Genomic DNA, 22,228 nt, shown 5'->3' on the forward strand with positions numbered 1-22,228 from the left:
AATTTAGAGGCGTAAATATCGAAGTTAACAACACATCAAAGTTGACAACACATGGATCGTACCATATTCGCCACTATTGTCTAATTCACATTCTAAAGTCATGTGAATGTTGTGTATTGTAGTTTGGTGTAATCGATAAAATACGTTTGTAAATACGTCACCATAGGAAGCAACATGGCGGTTAGTGGTTTTGAACGATACGGTCGATACGTGAACTGAAATAAAGCGCTTTATAGGATATTTCTTTTGCAATTCATGAACGTTTTCCGACTGTTGTGCGTCTCGAAGTTAATTTGGAGAATGACCAAAGAGTCTATTTCAACCCAGAGAATACAGTACAGTCAACAGAAACACCACCAGCAACAAAATTAACACTGGCGAGTTTTTTTCTCAACTTCCGTCAGTGATCCGTTTGCGAGAACATTGCTCTATTCGAAATACATTGATATTATACATGGGATTCATCATCGAAGAAATAGTTGCGCAGAAAGCAGGGTCATCCAGTAGATAGACATCCAGGTGTGTTCTCAACTAATGCATTAGAACGAATTTACACAATCCACCTGAAAAACGACGATTGTTTTTACCTTCGGTTGCTATTGATTAATGTACGCGGTTCAAATTCATTTGAGTCATTGCATACTGTGAATGGTAAGGTGTATGCAACTTTTTGAGAAGCTAGCCAGCAATTACAATTGCTGGAATATGATGATCACTGGAATCAAACGAAAGACGATGCGATGGCTACTTCGAATGCCACTGAAGTTCGCACACATTTCGCGATGATCACCCTTCAAATCCGCGTTATGGGATCGACCGAAATTACATTGCCGAAGACATTTTACATTGCATACGCTAAGAATTGGAAATGGGTCAATACTGGTTGATACTTCCCGTGGTCTGATATCAATCCGATTTGCCGTTTATCAATTCACGAAAGATGGACTCATCACGAATGTTTATATGAACATTGGCAAAATTGTCGTGAGTACGATTCCTTGAGTGTACGGGCAATGTTAGCTGCCACAAATACCTATGTTGTTGACTTAAACTGAAAAATTCAAAGTCAAATTCCAGGAGACTTGCGGTCATACAAATCGATCGATCGTGTTGACAATGAAGACGACACCGTGAATTACCAGAGGAATTTCTAAATTCTTTGGAGAGGCCTGGTATGTCACCGCACCATTGCAATCTGATTGTGACGCACCTATCAAATATAAGGGTCAGAATGCTTGATTCTACGGATTTTTTTTGAGTTCTGATTTGCCATTTCAGTTCAAAAGTATTCCGTTTCCAGTGAAAATTGAATTTAAAATGACGATCAACAGGATAGTCGCATAGTGGGTGGCATAAATTTGGAAATGCTATGTTTTTCACACGGCCAGATATACGTGGCGTGCTCATGAGTTGGAAAACCATCTTCTCTGTATATTTACGCACCGGAACAGAAACAAAAAAATTTTGTTTATCAAGCTGCGTTACATTGAAGAAAACTGTAGACAAATAGCAAATACATAAATGATTATCAATAAAATATGAATTTTTTTCTTTTCATTTCAAAACACATAATTTCACGCAGGACAACGGCTGCGGGGTCAGCTAGTTATGATATAAAAATGAGTGCAGAATCCAAAGCTTTGGAACTTAAATTCTGTAAAACAATTATTAACTGTAATTGCACTAAAACGCGTAGAATTGAAAAAAACAAGGATTTACTTTTAAAGGAATTATTAATTAAGAACATGGCAATGTAAATATAAGCAAGCCAATTAGTACATTATTTTTAGACAAGCGAAAGTAGTTTCCTACAGGTTTCATTAATGAAAAAATATAACCTACTTCTACTACCGTTAGCTCTTTAGTGTTATCGTTAAGAAGTTTATGACTTTAATTATTATTACTTGCCATTAAAAGTTATTGAAAATCTCTGTTGAAATTTATATAACTCTGAACAGCTAAGTAATGCCATAATTCAAACTTGGTGCCACGATAAACTTATCACTAGACCAAGAAGTTGTTAATTTCTATACTCAAAAATCAAGTGAATCCCCTTTTGAAGAGCGTATTTTATTCTGAGATACAGGAAGATATAATGGTAACTGTACTCCATTGAGGACTCTTCTAAAGTTCACGTTTTTAGTAAATATACTCATCATTAAGGCTCCTGTTATGGCTTCCAACCTAACTGCATTGTGGTTGAAATTTTGAAATTCGGAATAATGGTTTTCAACTCAACCCCTCAAAAACGCTTTCGGTTGAAGTGTTGTGACTATAGTATCAAACAAACGTCAACTGCTAACAAGCAATTGTAGTTAACCAGCTCAGGATTTATTTAGGAAAAACATTAACAAAAGAAGGAAAATGGGTAAAAAAAACTATTTTATTATAATTTCAAACTGCTTTAGTCAATTATTATGTACAAATTCAAACAAAATTAAAAGTTGAGCTCGTGAGGTAAAACCTCGAAACTGGACGAGACAAATTTGGAAACATTTCTAAAATAAAATGAAGAGACCGTAGATAGTGTTTCAAATTTAAAGAATCGATAAAATTCCTAGGAAAATATTGTTTGAATCAAAGTTAATTTTTGAAGCGTCTTCAGTCATTGGTTTTATGCACTGTGCACAAATATGGTGTGAATAATATTTAAAAGTCAGGTTTGCAGCAATCATAGATATTGTAGGTTGCTTCAGCCCAAAGATAAAAACATTTAAAATGCATTCTTGATAACTATGGGCAGCAAGGGAATGGAGAGTTTGTGGTAACGTTCCTTCATCTCATTTAGTAAAAAACAAAATGATTCCTCATTTAAACAAAAACTACTTATGTATCTGCAATAAGCAATATTAAAAAACCATTTCATTATCAATAAAACTTTAGCTTGCTTAGTGTTAGGTAGTTCAAATGGATTTGAGTGATCACGATGGCTTTTCTTATACGCTGCACATCAATTTTGGCCAACATGTTTGTCATCATAATATAAATAAAAACTAATATGCATTGTAATAATTATTCACCTTTTGGTTAGCAATAACTAAAATAAATTGTTTTTATCTTAGGTTTAACAATTTTCAGCTCTTTAATTATCAGTCAAATCATAATTTTTTACGTTCTTAACACCAATCGAACTTCGACTGAAAATAGTTGAAAATCTTAATACCAAAAAAAAAGAGTTGGGTTGATCTAAATTTAACTTCAATTCAACCGAGTGGAGTTGAAACTCGTAAAATGGGTATAAATTACGTACGTTCGACAGGTATTTTCTCAAACCCCCTATTACGGTTTTCAACTCAACCGCATTTTGGTTGATGTCTTGAAATTCGGTATCATCGATAACAACTCAACTCGTCAAAAAAACTTTCGGCAGAAGTTTTGTCAACCTTCAACTCTGTTTTGGTATTACGGTTTTCAACTCTGAGATAGAGGGTAAACAAACGTAGCATTTTTACGTAGTATTACCTTTAGGTTTATTTTGGAAAAATATTAATATGAAATACAAAGAAACCACAAGGTTTCGTTCAACTCGTGAAAAAAACGGGGCAAGCCCAAATTAAGAAAAATTAAAAGAAAATAAGATACGATCTACTGTACCTTAAAAAATTTTTTGGCTAAAGTAAAAGCTTTGAAGCCTTATGCCTCTTAAGTTGATACAAATGAGACTTCGACTGAAAACAGCTGAAGTTTGTAATTCAACTATAAGGAGTTGAAAACCGTAAGAGGAGTATTAGTTTTTGTTGCGAAACATGCGACTAGAGAGACTCTGGCAACTAAGAGAACAATTCACTCCATACACGATATAAAAACGGTCTATACTTTGGGTTAAAGAAAATAAGATTGGCGCCTTCGCTGCAAGAAACTGGTTCTATTTTTGTCATTCATAACACACACTTGTCCATATTTGAGTTTTTTAAAGCAATACCAAAAATATTCACGCAGAGAGTAAAACAACAAAGTCATATTGCGCTAAATTTCACCAGATCGCTTGTTGATGGCAATCTAGAAATCTCTTAACTGTTACATGCGTGCGATAAGTGAGGTGATATATCGAGCTCTAAGTTTTTACCCCACTTTAGAAGCATGCCGCTTTCTGTAAACATCCGGTGGCAATAAGTGAGGTATATTTGAGCTGAAATTACAACAAAAACTTGTGTTATCAACCCAACTTGCCGCAATCAAGGTAATAAACTTTCTTAACTACTGATTTATGTATCTCATTGAACTAAATGGAAAAAATATTTCATTAAGAATATAATGGGATTACTTTTGATTTACTAGATCTCTCGAAGCAATGATTGTGGATATGCCTATATATAATTTAATTATTGGAATGTTCTATTAAGAAAAACTATGTGATCCATTCTTCTAATATAAAAGCAACCACATTTGTCCACTCAAGCCATCAGTTTCCGCTTTGCATTCAAACTATTAATACAAATCAACTAGAAAAATGACTGCCAAGGCTCTCATCACATTGCTAGCTGCTCTCTGCTGCGCACAAGCAGTTTTCAGCGTACGGGTCATCTCTCGCGCCGAATGGGGTGGTCGTCAGCCCACCAATCGCGTTTGGTTGAACAACTACTTGAGTTATGCCGTTATCCATCACACCGCTGGTGCTTACTGCTCTACCCAAGCCTCCTGCGCTCAACAGATGCGCAACATACAGAGCTACCATATGGACTCTTTAGGTTGGCCCGACATAGGTTACAACTTCTTGATCGGTGGTGACGGTCAAGTATATGAGGGTCGTGGCTGGAATTCGATGGGTGCTCATGCCTCCAACTGGAATGGTATCTCAATTGGCATATCCTTTATGGGCAATTACAACAGTGAGTTTTGTGTGAATTTTTTTCTAGAATTATTAGTGCAATATGTGTCTTGTTTGCATTTTCAGACGATCGTCCAACTGCTGCGCAAATCGCCGCCGCCAAGGGTATTCTCGCTGATGCCGTAGCTCGTGGTCAAATAAGTTCTGGGTACATTCTGTACGGTCATCGTCAAGTAGGTGCCACTGAGTGCCCCGGTAATAACTTGTTCGCTGAAATCCGTTCATGGCCACACTTCCGCGGTTAAGTTCCCTATGTGATATTATGAAATAATATTTTGATAAAATAAATGAATATAAATAATTAAATTCCGTGATTGTTAATGCTCTTTTGGATGTTTTTTGGGGAAAAACGAGCTACGACCTAACATTTATGGAAAGTCTAGCAACTTTAAAAAATCCTTACTTATCGGGATTATGCCGATAGCTTTTTAATTGCAATCTATTCGAATACTTTGTACCGCTAAAAAGTTAATAGAAATTCTGAAGTTTTCATTATGAGAAAAGTCGGGTCTAAGGAATCGGAACGGACTCCAATTTATATGCGATTAAGAACTATCAACCAAACAGCTTTCAAAACTCCCTGGGGAATAGAATAACGTTTTTACAAGAAAGCTGCGATTTTAGTGGTTGTTGCCCTTAGGGGAAATTTGTAATGCTAAATTGCAGCGAGGCTTTTTGAATTTTTAATAAAAGCTGTTGTTGTTTCTGCATCCAATTTTAAAACGATGAAATATTCAAATTCACCAGCGAGATCAACTAGGATCCGATTCAGCTAGTTGTTGTAATTGTTGTAACAGGTACCTAAACCTCGTTAGGATGGTAAGGATTAGGTAAGTTGTCGTCGAAGTCATACAACGGTAGGCCCAAAAAACGTGCTGTTTTGATGGGGTGGGACCAAAAGGAGAGGAGTGTTAGATGAGTGGGGTTGGTGGGGCATGCAAAGAGGTGACCAGTGGCATGCGGAGACTCATTCATGCAAGACATATATTGGATATGTCGCGGTCTATTCTGGATAAGTAGGAGTTTAACCCTCTACAATATCCATAACGAAGCTGAGCAAGGGTCACTCTTATTTCACGTAGCAATTTTTCCATGTGCTGCCAGCTAAAGACGTTCGAACTACGTAATAATTATGGCTGTACAGCAACTGTGTTGCATATTTGCTGATACTCTGCTGATGTGCAGAAAATAATTCAGTGTTGCCCATTTTTTGCATAAATTCCGCCTAAAAATTTACGGAACATAGTTATTGTCTGCACATGAAAACTTCAGAATTTCTATTAACTTTTTAATGGTACAAGGTATTCGAATAGATTTCAATTAAAAAGCTATCGGCATAATCCCGATAAGTAAGGATTTTTTAAAGTTGCTAGACTTTCCATAAATGTTAGGTCGTAGCTCGTTTTTCCCCAAAATACATCCAAAAGAGCATTAACAATCACGGAATTTAATTATTTATATTCATTTATTTTATCAAAATATTATTTCATAATATCACATAGGGAACTTAACCGCGGAAGTGTGGCCATGAACGGATTTCAGCGAACAAGTTATTACCGGGGCACTCAGTGGCACCTACTTGACGATGACCGTACAGAATGTACCCAGAACTTATTTGACCACGAGCTACGGCATCAGCGAGAATACCCTTGGCGGCGGCGATTTGCGCAGCAGTTGGACGATCGTCTGAAAATGCAAACAAGACACATATTGCACTAATAATTCTAGAAAAAAATTCACACAAAACTCACTGTTGTAATTGCCCATAAAGGATATGCCAATTGAGATACCATTCCAGTTGGAGGCATGAGCACCCATCGAATTCCAGCCACGACCCTCATATACTTGACCGTCACCACCGATCAAGAAGTTGTAACCTATGTCGGGCCAACCTAAAGAGTCCATATGGTAGCTCTGTATGTTGCGCATCTGTTGAGCGCAGGAGGCTTGGGTAGAGCAGTAAGCACCAGCGGTGTGATGGATAACGGCATAACTCAAGTAGTTGTTCAACCAAACGCGATTGGTGGGCTGACGACCACCCCATTCGGCGCGAGAGATGACCCGTACGCTGAAAACTGCTTGTGCGCAGCAGAGAGCAGCTAGCAATGTGATGAGAGCCTTGGCAGTCATTTTTCTAGTTGATTTGTATTAATAGTTTGAATGCAAAGTGGAAACTGATGGCTTGAGTGGACAAATGTGGTTGCTTTTATATTAGAAGAATGGATCACATAGTTTTTCTTAATAGAACATTCCAATAATTAAATTATATATAGGCATATCCACAATCATTGCTTCGAGAGATCTAGTAAATCAAAAGTAATCCCATTATATTCTTAATGAAATATTTTTTCCATTTAGTTCAATGAGATACATAAATCAGTAGTTAAGAAAGTTTATTACCTTGATTGCGGCAAGTTGGGTTGATAACACAAGTTTTTGTTGTAATTTCAGCTCAAATATACCTCACTTATTGCCACCGGATGTTTACAGAAAGCGGCATGCTTCTAAAGTGGGGTAAAAACTTAGAGCTCGATATATCACCTCACTTATCGCACGCATGTAACAGTTAAGAGATTTCTAGATTGCCATCAACAAGCGATCTGGTGAAATTTAGCGCAATATGACTTTGTTGTTTTACTCTCTGCGTGAATATTTTTGGTATTGCTTAAAAAACTCAAATATGGACAAGTGTGTGTTATGAATGACAAAAATAGAACCAGTTTCTTGCAGCGAAGGCGCCAATCTTATTTTCTTTAACCCAAAGTATAGACCGTTTTTATATCATGTATGGAGTGAATTGTTCTCTTAGTTGCCAGAGTCTCTCTAGTCGCATGTTTCGCAACAAAAACTAATACTCCTCTTACGGTTTTCAACTCCTTATAGTTGAATTACAAACTTCAGCTGTTTTCAGTCGAAGTCTCATTTGTATCAACTTAAGAGGCATAAGGCTTCAAAGCTTTTACTTTAGCCAAAAAATTTTTTAAGGTACAGTAGATCGTATCTTATTTTCTTTTAATTTTTCTTAATTTGGGCTTGCCCCGTTTTTTTCACGAGTTGAACGAAACCTTGTGGTTTCTTTGTATTTCATATTAATATTTTTCCAAAATAAACCTACAAGTAATACTACGTAAAAATGCTACGTTTGTTTACCCTCTATCTCAGAGTTGAAAACCGTAATACCAAAACAGAGTTGAAGGTTGACAAAACTTCTGCCGAAAGTTTTTTTGACGAGTTGAGTTGTTATCGATGATACCGAATTTCAAGACATCAACCAAAATGCGGTTGAGTTGAAAACCGTAATAGGGGGTTTGAGAAAATACCTGTCGAACGTACGTAATTTATACCCATTTTACGAGTTTCAACTCCACTCGGTTGAATTGAAGTTAAATTTAGATCAACCCAACTCTTTTTTTTTGGTATTAAGATTTTCAACTATTTTCAGTCGAAGTTCGATTGGTGTTAAGAACGTAAAAAATTATGATTTGACTGATAATTAAAGAGCTGAAAATTGTTAAACCTAAGATAAAAACAATTTATTTTAGTTATTGCTAACCAAAAGGTGAATAATTATTACAATGCATATTAGTTTTTATTTATATTATGATGACAAACATGTTGGCCAAAATTGATGTGCAGCGTATAAGAAAAGCCATCGTGATCACTCAAATCCATTTGAACTACCTAACACTAAGCAAGCTAAAGTTTTATTGATAATGAAATGGTTTTTTAATATTGCTTATTGCAGATACATAAGTAGTTTTTGTTTAAATGAGGAATCATTTTGTTTTTTACTAAATGAGATGAAGGAACGTTACCACAAACTCTCCATTCCCTTGCTGCCCATAGTTATCAAGAATGCATTTTAAATGTTTTTATCTTTGGGCTGAAGCAACCTACAATATCTATGATTGCTGCAAACCTGACTTTTAAATATTATTCACACCATATTTGTGCACAGTGCATAAAACCAATGACTGAAGACGCTTCAAAAATTAACTTTGATTCAAACAATATTTTCCTAGGAATTTTATCGATTCTTTAAATTTGAAACACTATCTACGGTCTCTTCATTTTATTTTAGAAATGTTTCCAAATTTGTCTCGTCCAGTTTCGAGGTTTTACCTCACGAGCTCAACTTTTAATTTTGTTTGAATTTGTACATAATAATTGACTAAAGCAGTTTGAAATTATAATAAAATAGTTTTTTTTACCCATTTTCCTTCTTTTGTTAATGTTTTTCCTAAATAAATCCTGAGCTGGTTAACTACAATTGCTTGTTAGCAGTTGACGTTTGTTTGATACTATAGTCACAACACTTCAACCGAAAGCGTTTTTGAGGGGTTGAGTTGAAAACCATTATTCCGAATTTCAAAATTTCAACCACAATGCAGTTAGGTTGGAAGCCATAACAGGAGCCTTAATGATGAGTATATTCACTAAAAACGTGAACTTTAGAAGAGTCCTCAATGGAGTACAGTTACCATTATATCTTCCTGTATCTCAGAATAAAATACGCTCTTCAAAAGGGGATTCACTTGATTTTTGAGTATAGAAATTAACAACTTCTTGGTCTAGTGATAAGTTTATCGTGGCACCAAGTTTGAATTATGGCATTACTTAGCTGTTCAGAGTTATATAAATTTCAACAGAGATTTTCAATAACTTTTAATGGCAAGTAATAATAATTAAAGTCATAAACTTCTTAACGATAACACGAAAGAGCTAACGGTAGTAGAAGTGGGTTTTTTTTTTATTAATGAAACCTGTAGGAAACTACTTTCGCTTGTCTAAAAATAATGTACTAATTGGCTTGCTTATATTTACATTGCCATGTTCTTAATTAATAATTCCTTTAAAAGTAAATCCTTGTTTTTTTTTTCAATTCTACGCGTTTTAGTGCAATTACAGTTAATAATTGTTTTACAGAATTTAAGTTCCAAAGCTTTGGATTCTGCACTTTTTTTATATCATGATACTAATCTATCAGTATAAGAGTATTTAAAAATTTGTATCTTGTGCCTTCTAAGCGAATTGAAGTCGATGAAGTGTTTCCACGGTTCAGTTGCATTATATATTTTCCCTTCCCTTACAGCGTTATACGTATTTTATATTTTACTGAACAGGTACTCCAAATGATCCTTTTATACTTCTGTCTAAGTTTTATAACGGCCGCTGGAATTTGGCCACCGCAATACATACAGGCCTATTGTTAAGTGATGACCAGTAATGCCTCCACTGCCAGAATCAGTGTCTTTTAGAGATTTCTGATACTTCACATGGCATCTGGTGCAAAAGTTTTCCTATCCAATAGGATTATAAATATGGCCCTTCATTTAGAATCGTAGACTCAAACAAGGTATTACAAAGTAGCCAAATAAGAAGAAAAATCCTCTTTTGATGATGCATTTATAACTTAATTATGATATAGAATCAAACATATGTATGTATTACAAATAAAACAGTTGAAAAGCGCTTGTGAGTAAGATTTTATTGGAGTTGGCATAGTTTCAGTGTCTCAGTATCAAACATATGTATGTACATACATATGTAGTTTTGTGAGTTGAAATCGTGTGGCAACTATATACCGAATTAACCCAAAGACTTCCAGTATGAAGAATCCGGGTTGTTAATAAATGAATAATTATACTTGACTCAACTTGGGTCTATCATCAAAACCAGGGAAATTCTTTATGGTGTAAAACGTCAACCTGAGTTGCGAAATCCAAGCAGTTTTATATATGCATTTACTATATAACGGGTGATTTTTTTGAGGTTAGGATTTTCATGAATAGACTTACTAACGAGCAACGCTTGCAAATCATTGAATTTTATTACCAAAATCAGTGTTCGGTTCGAAATGTGTTTCGCGCTTTACGTCCGACAAATTTTGTTCAGCGATGAGGCTCATTTCTGGTTGAATGGCTACGTAAATAAGCAAAATTGCCGCATTTGGGGTGAAGAGCAACCAGAAGCCGTTCAAGAACTGCCCATGCATCCCGAAAAATGCACTGTTTGGTGTGGTTTGTACGCTGGTGGAATCATTGGACCGTATTTTTTCAAAGATGCTGTTGGACGCAACGTTACGGTGAATGGCGATCGCTATCGTTCGATGCTAACAAACTTTTTGTTGCCAAAAATGGAAGAACTGAACTTGGTTGACATGTGGTTTCAACAAGATGGCGCTACATGCCACACAGCTCGCGATTCTATGGCCATTTTGAGGGAAAACTTCGGACAACAATTCATCTCAAGAAATGGACCCGTAAGTTGGCCACCAAGATCATGCGATTTAACGCCTTTAGACTATTTTTTGTGGGGCTACGTCAAGTCTAAAGTCTACAGAAATAAGCCAGCAACTATTCCAGCTTTGGAAGACAACATTTCCGAAGAAATTCGGGCTATTCCGGCCGAATGGACCACCTAAGACGCAGCCGCGGTCAACATTTAAATGAAATTATCTTCAAAAAGTAAATGTCATGAACCAATCTAACGTTTCAAATAAAGAACCGATGAGATTTTGCAAATTTTATGCGTTTTTTTTTTAAAAAAAGTTATCAAGCTCTTAAAAAATCACCCTTTATAACTCATACACTGATAGACACATTAGATTTGTTCGAAAAACGAAAACCATTATACAATATGTAGCATATGGCAGTTGGTGTAGCATCCAGATTTTATTTATTTTTCCCAATACCACATACTATTAACATGTCGCATACTAAAATACCAATCATATAGAGTAAAGTCAGCCGGGTATTCAAAAATCCTGAGATTAGTTATACAAGATGGTGGATGGTTTCCAAAGTAAACAGGACTTTTTGAAACTAACACCACCTGCTATCTTTATCGATTGTTCAGTGAGTGAATTGAATGACATTTCATTGATTGGAAGTGAAGTCATTGCATTTTAAGTGTCAGGATGTTTGTGTTATCGGTGCGAAAATGAGCTTCGAGCAAAGAGACAACATTAAATTTTGTTTTAAAATTGGTAAAACTTTTACCGAAACGTTTCAGTTGATGAAACACGTTTATGGCGATGATTGCCTATCCCGTAGCAGAGTGCACGAGTGGTTTCATTGTTTTCAAAGTGGTCGTGATGACATAAATGACGATCAACATATGGACCAATCAAAATCCGTGATCACCGGAAATTCCATCGAAACTCTGCGAGAATTCATCAAAAATCAACCGAAATCATCATGGAAACGGAATTGAACATCTCCAAAACATCGATTTATCGCATTTTGACCGAACATTTGGGCTTACGAAAAGTATGTGCACGGTTTGTTCCGCACAGATTGACTGACGACCAAAAATGTTTTGTTTTCCAAAGTGTAGGCGGTTGTTTCTTTTTTGGAAAAATGTTGTAATTATAGAAAGTACATTGTTTTGATGTAGCTGAAGCATCTGTAAATATGCAAACACATCTCAAGGTGTTGAACGCTACAAAAGTTGACTCATCTGTAAATATAAAATTGCCCCAATCACAGTTGATTTCCAGCGTCTAATGCAATCTTTCCCATAATAGGGGTATTCTCTTGCTCTTGCAAAACCCTTGCATGGTGCAAGAATTGCAGATTTTTTCACGACACAACAACAAACACACGCAGAAAAATATTTGCAAGGGCTGTAAAATATGTCAGACCAAAACCCATGTTTATTTGCGTGCAATGTCACGCAAAAATATAATTGCAACCCTGTTTTAGTTGCCATTTTACATAAAGTCATATTTTGACGTTAAATTGTTGAGGAAGATAAATTTTAATTAGATTTTATAATTTCTTTTAAATTATAAAGATTTGTTACAGTTTTTTGTTAAAAATGTAAGCAGAAGGTGGGCCAATTCACAATAGCCATGCACAATAGTCATTTACAATAAATTTAACGAATCAGCCGTTCATATATCATTAGATTCTGCAATGGGTGCTCTCGTGCCCTTGTATATTTCGGTATAGTATTTTTGCAATCTGCAATCTTGCAAGAGCAAGAGAATACCCCTATTGTATTAATAAATAAATTTAATCCCTCTTTAAATAAAATTTATTTAGTTTTTCTTAGACTGAGCAGTGGTTTGTTCTCAAAAATTAAAACAATAGTGTTGTCCTTACTTTTGGATGTCTCGTGACTCCTCTCATTCGCGACAATGGTCAGACCTCGTCTTCACAAATGTACAACTCGTATATAAATGTTTTCCAGTTTTTTTGTAGTCCATTTATGATGCCTCGTTAAAAGGCTGCCTCAAAGCTTGAAGATCGAAAAAAACTGACCGAATTATATGCCTCAGTGATCAAAAATGAACATGTATTTATTTGCACCTTTTTTTTAAGGAAGTATATAGGAAACATTTCTCTCATATTTCATAAAAATATTTGCATAAATGTATGAAACTTAGAAGCTTTATACACACACAATTTTACCAATATTTACCTCATTTTGTCTCATGTCATATTCTTTTCATTGCCTCCGGGAGGTTTTGCAGCCAATGTGGTAGAATTTTTTTTACTAAAACAATGTTTATTTATTTCTTAAAAGTTATGACAAACAGACGCTATAATTGAAGATTTATTGATGTAAATTTGCCAATTTCTTGTGTTTGTATGAATGTTTGAAAAAGTATTTAATGTTTTTTATATAATCTGTATTATATTTTTGAGCTAAAACTTCAGTTTTACAACCCTCTGCGCTTGATGATTTCAAAGGACGGCAAATAATATATACATACATACAGATACATACAAATACTTCCTATATTATATATTTTATTTTACAACAAAATGTAGCAACATAAAACAGATTAAAAATATTCTACTTCTCGTGGTACGACATAATAAATACATCCATATGTATAAACATAAAATTTAATAAGTACATAAAATTCTTAGATACTAAATGGTGTTTATTATTGTGTGGATTCTCCTGGATTTTTAAACTTTAGTACGACGATTGGGAGTTGACTTATATCTCAACGCTGTTATATTGTTTATTTTCTGCATAAACTTTCCTTGCTAGTTATTCCCAACAATTTTCAATAATGCTGAGGTCAGGTGATCGAGCAGACCAGTGTAAACTTTTGATATTTTTGTCGTCAAAAAAGGATTTGACTAATCTTGCAGCACGCACAGCATTGTCTTGCTGGAATATCATAGGACGGACAAATTCTATTTCGGTTTTCCCACGATAACCTATTCCTGTCCAAATCATAGCACATTACCCTTCAATCGTGGTAATAGTGGGGTCAGGACCATCTAAATTAAATTCTTTTCATCTGTAAACAACACACGGCTCCAACTTTTTTCCATTTGATATGACTTTTAGCAAACTTCAATCTTACTTCACAATGCTTCACTGAAAGCGGTGATTTTCTGAGCAACTTTTGACGTTTTATGGAATCGGAATATTTCAAAATTCCTTGCACATTGCGTACATTTGCTTTTACACCAGTTTTTTTCGCGATTTGTCTAACTGTAAGGTCAATTGCTCTTTTTGGTTAGGTGTTACCGCTTTTGGCCGCCCGCTTCCACTGGTTTTTCAGTAATTTTCAGGATCTTTTATTAAATTGATAACCACTTTACGACTTATATTTAAATTCTTCGCGATTTCTGCAATTTTTTTTATTGTTTCCACTCTTTGAGCAGTTTTCCACGACCTATTCAGAAAATTGACAGAAAATATTTTCAAAACCTAGCTGATGGTATATTGGCGGTTAAACAGCAACTAAACATAATTTTACCAGTCTGTGCTATTATTTTGACGCATCATAAATAGTTAGTTTCTTAGACGGTGGTTGCTCCATTTTACTAATGTACTGTTATATACACAAAACCAAGCGCACTTTGTTACTACACTTACTACTGTGAAAAATAAAATCTTTGCATATGCTTTGAATAGAAAAGTTTGCAAAAGCTTAATTGTCGTGGACTCTATGTATATTTATGTTTATACTTACATATGTATGTATGTTTTTTTAAAAGCGACACGTTAGCATTAAGGCTGAAGCTCCTTTCTTGTTGATTAAATTATTTACTCTTTATAAACATAAGAAGCAATACCTGTATATTGGGGTTCAGAATATGAATGCATTTATTTTGAGAGTTTTTTCGTTGCAAAAAGTTTAAAATGTCGCTTATTATTGAATTTTGCCATGAATAGCTCGAGAGATGAGGAATAAATCATCTATTTTGTCTCGAATAGAATTTCATAAGGGATTCTACAGTTGTTGTATGGATCATTAAATCTAAGGCAATAAGCACAATAGGCTGAGCGAAAAAAAATTTTTTTTTTTAATATTCTATTATCTAAATCTTGGTTGGTAAACACTTTCAAAAAATCCTCTCCATATATGAGCTCTTAATATTGGGTAATCGAAAAAGTCTTTTCGTATTTCCAATCAAACTACAATTTATTTCTTTATATTTATAATAATACATAAATAAAAAAGTATGTACCATTTTGGTCAACCATTTTTTGCCATTTTTCCGTTGGGGACAGCCAGCCGTGGCTAACGCGTAAAAAAACATAAATCTTCTGCAGAACCTTTCTCTCGAAAACTCATAACTCAGGACGGAAATAATGAGTGACATACACACTTTGGTTTTTGTTCATCGAATTTCTTATTTACTTCTCAATTGCCTACTTACTTCGAAGTAGCACCAGATGGCAAGAGATATTCTGCGAGGCTGACGTTATTTTTAGCGTTGATGTTGGTTCCAAGATAGACGAAATTATTTACAACTTCGAAGTTATGACTGTCAACAGTGATGTGGGTGCCTAGTCGCAAGTGCGACGACTGTTTGTTTGATGACAGGAGATATTTCGTCTTGCACTCGTTCACCACCAGACATATTTGCTTCGCCGCCTTATCCATTCTGGAGAAAGCAGAAGTAACGACGCGGCTGTTAAGGCCGTATGTTTGAAATTATATATCAAACTGTTTGATTTGTAAGATCAAACTTAAACTCAACAAAGATTTTAGTAATCCTTACCACTGGTGGGGGGAATTAAAAAACGTCTTTAGTCGAGCTGAGAATATTTCATTCATCTTTTGCATTCTCCTCAATTTCCAAAGAAGACATTTTATTGTTCACATCATTAAATGTGCGTTGCTCCTCAAAAGTAATTTCCTGCAGCTTATCTTCTTTTGATATATTATCTACGCGAAGTTTCTCGAAGGTTATCTCTTCCACGCGCAGCTTGCCAAAGGTAATGTCTTCTACGCGTAGCTTACCTTCTTTCGATATGTTATCAACGCAATAGTTCTCGAAGCGTATATCTTCTACGCGCAGCTTCTCAAATGTAATTTCGCGCAGCTTGCGAATATCATCAACGCATTGCTTTTCGATATTGTCATTAAATTGTTTGCATACGTTATCATATCTGCTTGCCAGTAATTCCCAAGCAGTGTTGTAATTTGTACCTGATCCCGTTATCAGGTGACTAACCATTAGTCTAGCATCTCCTTGAAGACAAGATTTCAAATAGCTCACCTTTTTTGAGTTACTAATGCCCTTATTACTATGGACATACTCCTCGAAGAGCTCTTTGAATGATTGCCATTCTCGGAATTCGCTTGAGAATTTTTGCGATTCTATATTTGGTAATTCCAATTTTTTCGTTTTTATTAAGTTGATTTCCATTTGTTTTTTTAATACGCGCAAAGTATCGGTGGTTTCAAAGGAAAGGTCTTCAAATTCGTACATATAAGATGGCTTATTGTACTTTATCGACAATTCGTCGATATCTTTCTGCATGCAGCTCCATAAATTCTTGAGACGGCTTTCGTAAAATTCAAAGTCAATTTCGTCTCTTATTTTTAGCTTTGCTTCTGCAATTATAGATCGAATTCTTTCCGATCTTCTTTCAATTGCCTGCTCTATAAAGTCTATCCTTGTATCTGTTGCTAGTTCCATTTTGAACTGCTCAGCTCGTTTCCTATCATCTTTTTCTTTTGTTACGAAAATTATTTGTTTAGCTAATGTATACACTATTTCATATACTTGCTGTTCTAAGTCTTCCACTTCCGTTTTATACTTCGTTAAGTACGGTATTCCACATAGTTCTTCATAATCCTTTTCTAATAACCTCCACATATTCATAATGTGGGTGTCACAAGTCTTTAGCACATTTTCATTGGTGCTAAATAAATTCATTTTTCCTTCATCGATGTAATGTCGAAGACTGTGTGCTCTATTTTGTATTCTCTGCACTAGAGATTCAGTCTTTTGGTCTTTTACTTTAGACATGTCCGCAATGTTCGACATTTTTAATTAATATTTTTTACTAAACTGTTCTTATTCTTTAAAAAAAATCGTTGGAGGAATTTGTTTTGGTCGCCTGGTTGACCTTGCTGTGCCTCGATTCACAGCCGCTGAATATATAATTTTTTTTTAAATAAACAGTTTTACACAGCGTTTAGTTTCGTACTAAACGGCTTATGTGATCATATAAATATGCGGGAATATGAACCCGTCTTACAATTTCTGTATTAATTTGCCTGTGTAAATAACAGGGCTTTTATATTGCCTATATATACGTATATAATAGGACTTTTACACATGTTGCCTGTATTTTATCCATAAAGGTCTTACAATTTTGGCTCGAGCTACTTATCCGGCTCGAAGGACCAAATGTTTGAATTATATTCAAACTGTTTGATTTGTAAGATCAAACTAACTCAACAAAGATTTTAGATAATCCTTATCACTGGTGGGGGGAATTACACAACGTCTTTAGTCAAGTGAGAATTTATTCATTCTAATTTTATTTAGTAATTTGGAAACCTTATATACTATTTTTCAAAATATCCTAAATAACTAAATATATGTGTATGTGTGTATGTTCATATGTATGTAGCATATTGTTTATGCTACATGATATGGTATTGCTTTCAAGTGTACATGTTGTGTGACCTTGGTTTTATTTTAATGTGAGTACATTTACAGGCAGTTGCTAAAATGTATTCTAAGAACCCTGGTTATCATATGTAAACATCTTATCCTTAGTAATGTTTGTGTTATTGTCTATTGAATGCTATTGTTTTGCATGACAATGCATTTAAGTATGTTTATGTATATGTGTAATATTAGTGGACTGTATCAATAGTAAGATTATTTTTTATCTTATTTAACATTATATATGTATGTATAAAAGGTTTAAATATAATATTGTTGTCCGTGCTTTGGCAGCAACGAACATGTTCAATTTTGAACACCGTATGACGTACAATAGCAGCTGTACACTCTTTTAGAAGATGGTACCTTCTCTAATCAGTTCTACAGCTCTAATTATTTTTTCCAGCAGTATATTGAAGAAGTCACACGAAAGGGAGTCGCCTTGTCTGAAACCTCAAGTGGTATCGAACGGCTCGGAGCGGTCTTTCTCGATACTGACGGAACTTTTTGTGTTGCTCAACGTCAGTTTACACTGCCGTCTTGAAACCGTCTGTTAGTCGCCGCATTTTTTGGTAGAATTTTCGAGCATTACCCCTGTCAGCCAGCTTGTCGTAATCACGCATTTCGCCCTCTGTCTGCAAAAGCGTCTCGCCTCCCTCTTCAACCCACGATATCTATCCCACCCCGCACGTGTTGTGGCCGATTGTAACGTTGCTTTCTCTCCGCTTCAACACGGCACTCCTCGTCGTACCAGCTGTTCTTTTCCATTTTCCGATAACAAATGATTTCGGTTGCTGTACGTAAGGAGCTTGAAATGCCGTCCCACAGTTCCCTTATACCGAGTTGTTGACAAGTGCTCTCAGAAAGCAAGAGTGCAAGTCGAGTCGGAAATCGTTCGGTTGTCTGTTGCGCTTACAGCTTCTCGACATCGAACGTGGTTTTTGACGTGCATTTTTTGCTGAACAGAGGCGGGTGCGAATCTTGGTTGCAACAAGATAGTGGTCTAGCTGGGCAGCGACACCTTCTCCTCAAATTGTAATTTTTAAGTCGTTCGCCATGGTCATCACCAAAAGGGAGGACCCTCATAAGTGGCTGTTTTTTAATGTTCATTGAGGGTATTTTTTACAAGGCGGGTGCCAAACCCAGCGCACAACCTTGCGGAGGGGATGTTTAGCTTTCTCACTTTAGCTCGCCTTCAAATGGATATTCTTAGACTACCCAGAGGATACTTGGTCCCAAAATGAATGGTGATCCGAGAACTTTCCTCACTTGCGTGAACTTCTACACATGACTCACACCTTACATATTGTAAATATATTTGAATTGACCTGGTAAAATAGTATTGTCAAGCGGACCAATTTCGATAAATTTATTTGTTATTCACATAGTACATGAAAAAATTATGCATCCACCTAATTTGTATACTCTTGTCGAGTTAGATATGGGGTTATATATTTGTAAGATGACAAGATGAGTTGAAATTCGGATGTTTGTTTTTCCGTCCGTCCATCCGTCTGACTGTCTGTGCAAGCGATAACTTGAGTAAAAATTGAAATGTCGTAATGAAACATATCAAGTTTCCTCCGCAAAAAAGAAAGGACAAAACCACAAGTGTTGACGGGGCTGAAAATACTGCGGATGTAAATCCTCTAGAAAACTGCTCGGCATACCTAAAATTGTAAGTACTTTATATAAGCGCAAAAACCCCATGATAGTAGTTTTAAGCTAAATTAAGATGTTGAACTGTAATTTGGCGATTTAAATCAGAGAACATAAAACAATTCTTGTATGTTCACTGATTTCTTTTATGTTCTCTAGTAGAATGTCTTCTAAATTCTCTGGCTAAATCAGAAAGTTAACAGAGAAGGTTAAGAAGCTTTAATAAAAATTTAATTTATAACATTATCGTTAATTTTTCTGCTCTGCTAAACAAACGTTTAGTGCGAATAGAAAGAACGAAACCGAAAATTATTCGCATTAAAATTAAGAGCGCCTTTAATTTTCAGTAGAATCACGCCAAAGTTAACTCGCGAGAAAATTGAACCTTCGGTTAAGTTGACCGATTTTGAGCGTCCACGTATCACTCTAAAAAGTTAACTTTTCTGAGCTTATCTATTTTTAAAAATCCAACCATTTGTTTGGCAGAAAACAATTAAATTTCTATGTAAAATGTTATTGTCGGAGTCGCGAGGTACATGCGTAGTTTGTCATGAGCGTTTGAACTTGTGAGTTGTTTATAGTTAGTGTGTTAATAAAGTCAACAAAGCAGAAAAAATTATAGCAAGTCAGATTCAATTTGCAAAAAAGACCTAGGATAAAATCACATTTATGTTGTAAGTGAATGCAGATGGTTCGCATAAGTTGAAAACATTGATAATTGGTAAATTCGCAAACCGCCGTTGCGTCGAGGAGTTTGAAAACCCATTGGAATACGCTAACTCGCAACAGTCTTGGATAAATTCAGAGCTATTCTTACGCTGGTTCCATAATTCGTTTATTAAGCAGGTAAATTTATTTTTCTATCATTTTAAATTTTTAAGTCAAAATTTTTTTCCCCAAATTTTCTGTTGAAAATAATTTGCCACAAAAGGCGTTATTGCTGACTGACAATTGTACTGCATATAAGCCAATTGACAAATTACAGTCAGATGACGAAAACATTGCGCCAATGCTTTTACCACGTTACGTGTGAGCTGTTTTGCAGCCCATAGATCAAAATCCCATAAGACTGCTCAAGTTAGCAGACCCGGCTAAATTATTATGGAACATTGTAGCACAAGAACACGTTCCGGTTGAAAATATTTTGAAAGAACATTCAATTCGTTATGCTATCTTGCCGCTTAAATTACCTGAGATGAATTGCCATGAGCTGTGCTTATAAAAGCTTGGAAAAATAAAAAACAATGTGACGATGACAGCGACAACGAAATTAGATCAAATAGTTCTTACGATGATACACTTCGTTAGGTACAACCGTTATTGCCCAAGGTGGGTGGTATTGCCATCAGCAGTAAAATACATCGAAAATTGGAACGACGATAAAAATACGGAAGATGAAGAAGATTTCGAAGTGCCTGATAATGAAGTTGAAGAACCAGTTATAGAGGAAGATAAGCAACAACAGAAAGTGAGTTTTTCGGAAGCAGTTGAATGTATCAATGCATTGAAAAAGTGGTATGACAACAATAATGATGCAAATCAGGAGCTATTACACAAAAAAAGAATCAAACAAGTCTCGACCGCTTCTTTAAACCATTCCTTACAAATTAATATGTACATTTGTATGTATAATGTTTAAAAGTTAAAACTAAAACAAGAAAAAACGTTAACTTCGGTTGCACCGATCTAAATACCCTTCACAGGTGCATTTCTGTTAGTAACTATCTGTTCAGTTTGTATGGCAGCTATATGCTATAGTAATTCGATCTGAAGAATTTCTTCGGAAATTACATTGTTGCCTTAAAAAATAATCTATACCAAATTTCGTGAATATATCTTGTCAAATGGTAAGGGTATAATAAGTTTCTGTTTTGTTGCGAGTAAAAGTGGATCGTGGAAATAAATTGAAAATATCAATATCAGCATAATTATGTTTATTTTGGTGTTTTTTTTTTCAAATTCGGAAACCCTTTGGAAAAGTTATTATTTCAGAAAAGTAAAACATTCTTAGGGCGTTTTTGTTAACTTTTTCGCGATTCTACTGTACTTCCAATTCTTAAATATGAATGAATATAAAAACATTTAGAGAAAAAATATTCCTTTGATTTAAACAATTGTCATTTAAGTCGCCTCTGGTTTTTAGGTCAATTGCTTACCTATCGCTGTTAAAAAAGTATCAATTAAACCGCCTTTCAGTTAAAAGAAAGATTAATATATGCTTTTAGCAGAATTATGAAAATAATGGGTTCCCGCGAAGGCGAACTAATGAAATATTGTTAAACATTTAAGACGCAGGTAGCTTAAGGCTAACTGGTTTAGCTAAGTTTATTATTGAAAAATTTTGGTATTTCTGCATTTTATTTGAGGTTTAACAAATAGTGTAAATAGATCAAACTGTAGTACGTAATCAGACGAAATTCAAATCTTTGAGTAAGTTTTTGGTGAGCGGAAGGGGTTTCTCTGGTGTTTAGTGAAATGTACACACTCATTTTCAAAATAACATTTGAACAAGCTTATTGAGTCCATTGGATACAATGTGATTGAAGGTCTTTTAGACGAAGTCATCACAGTCAGTAATCTACTTCGAGCATCACTTCAAAAGGGTGATTCTTAAGGTTCCTATGTGCTCCTTCAAAAGCTATTATGATACAATGATGGATTTTTCTGGAGGACTATTTAATATTGTTGGTAATGCGAGGGTTTCCATCAAATAGTAAAATTCTTTTGCCTTCTTTTAACTACTATCAACTTACTGACAAATCGCAGTTCACTCTTTTCCATGTGCGACAGTCTAATAATTTAATTGAACGAATATTTTATGCGAAATTGAGAACCTTGGTTTTCTTTAAATAAT

At 35.1% G+C, this 22,228-nt stretch overlaps 2 protein-coding genes across 2 annotated transcripts; one reads left to right on the plus strand and one right to left on the minus strand.

Annotated features, from left to right (window-relative positions):
• Positions 1-4,388: 4,388 nt before the first annotated feature.
• Positions 4,389-5,134, plus strand: LOC105233067 (peptidoglycan-recognition protein SC2). Its single transcript, XM_011215016.4, has 2 exons — positions 4,389-4,829; positions 4,895-5,134. Exons 1-2 carry the CDS (start codon positions 4,451-4,453, stop codon positions 5,071-5,073), a joined length of 558 nt encoding a protein of 185 aa, XP_011213318.1. The 5' UTR covers positions 4,389-4,450; the 3' UTR covers positions 5,074-5,134.
• A 1,140-nt stretch (positions 5,135-6,274) lies between these two features.
• Positions 6,275-7,014, minus strand: LOC125777387 (peptidoglycan-recognition protein SC2-like). Its single transcript, XM_049452152.1, has 2 exons — positions 6,580-7,014; positions 6,275-6,514 (listed from the first exon to the last, which is right to left on the minus strand). The coding sequence occupies exons 1-2, from the start codon at positions 6,956-6,958 to the stop codon at positions 6,336-6,338; spliced, it is 558 nt and encodes a 185-aa protein (XP_049308109.1). The 5' UTR covers positions 6,959-7,014; the 3' UTR covers positions 6,275-6,335.
• Between the last annotated feature and the right edge of the window lie 15,214 nt (positions 7,015-22,228).

This window comes from Bactrocera dorsalis, chromosome 3 (genome assembly GCF_023373825.1).
Source record: "Bactrocera dorsalis isolate Fly_Bdor chromosome 3, ASM2337382v1, whole genome shotgun sequence".
In the NCBI taxonomy this organism is placed as follows: Eukaryota; Metazoa; Arthropoda; class Insecta; order Diptera; family Tephritidae; genus Bactrocera; species Bactrocera dorsalis.

Coding starts and splice junctions, on each gene's coding strand:
- LOC125777387 (XM_049452152.1), bottom strand. CDS start 6,958: ATGACTGCCAAGGCTCTCATCACATTGCTAGCTGCTCTCTGCTGCGCA. Junction 6,515..6,579: donor CTTTATGGGCAATTACAACA/GTGAGTTTTGTG, acceptor TTGCATTTTCAG/ACGATCGTCCAACTGCTGCG.
- LOC105233067 (XM_011215016.4), top strand. CDS start 4,451: ATGACTGCCAAGGCTCTCATCACATTGCTAGCTGCTCTCTGCTGCGCA. Junction 4,830..4,894: donor CTTTATGGGCAATTACAACA/GTGAGTTTTGTG, acceptor TTGCATTTTCAG/ACGATCGTCCAACTGCTGCG.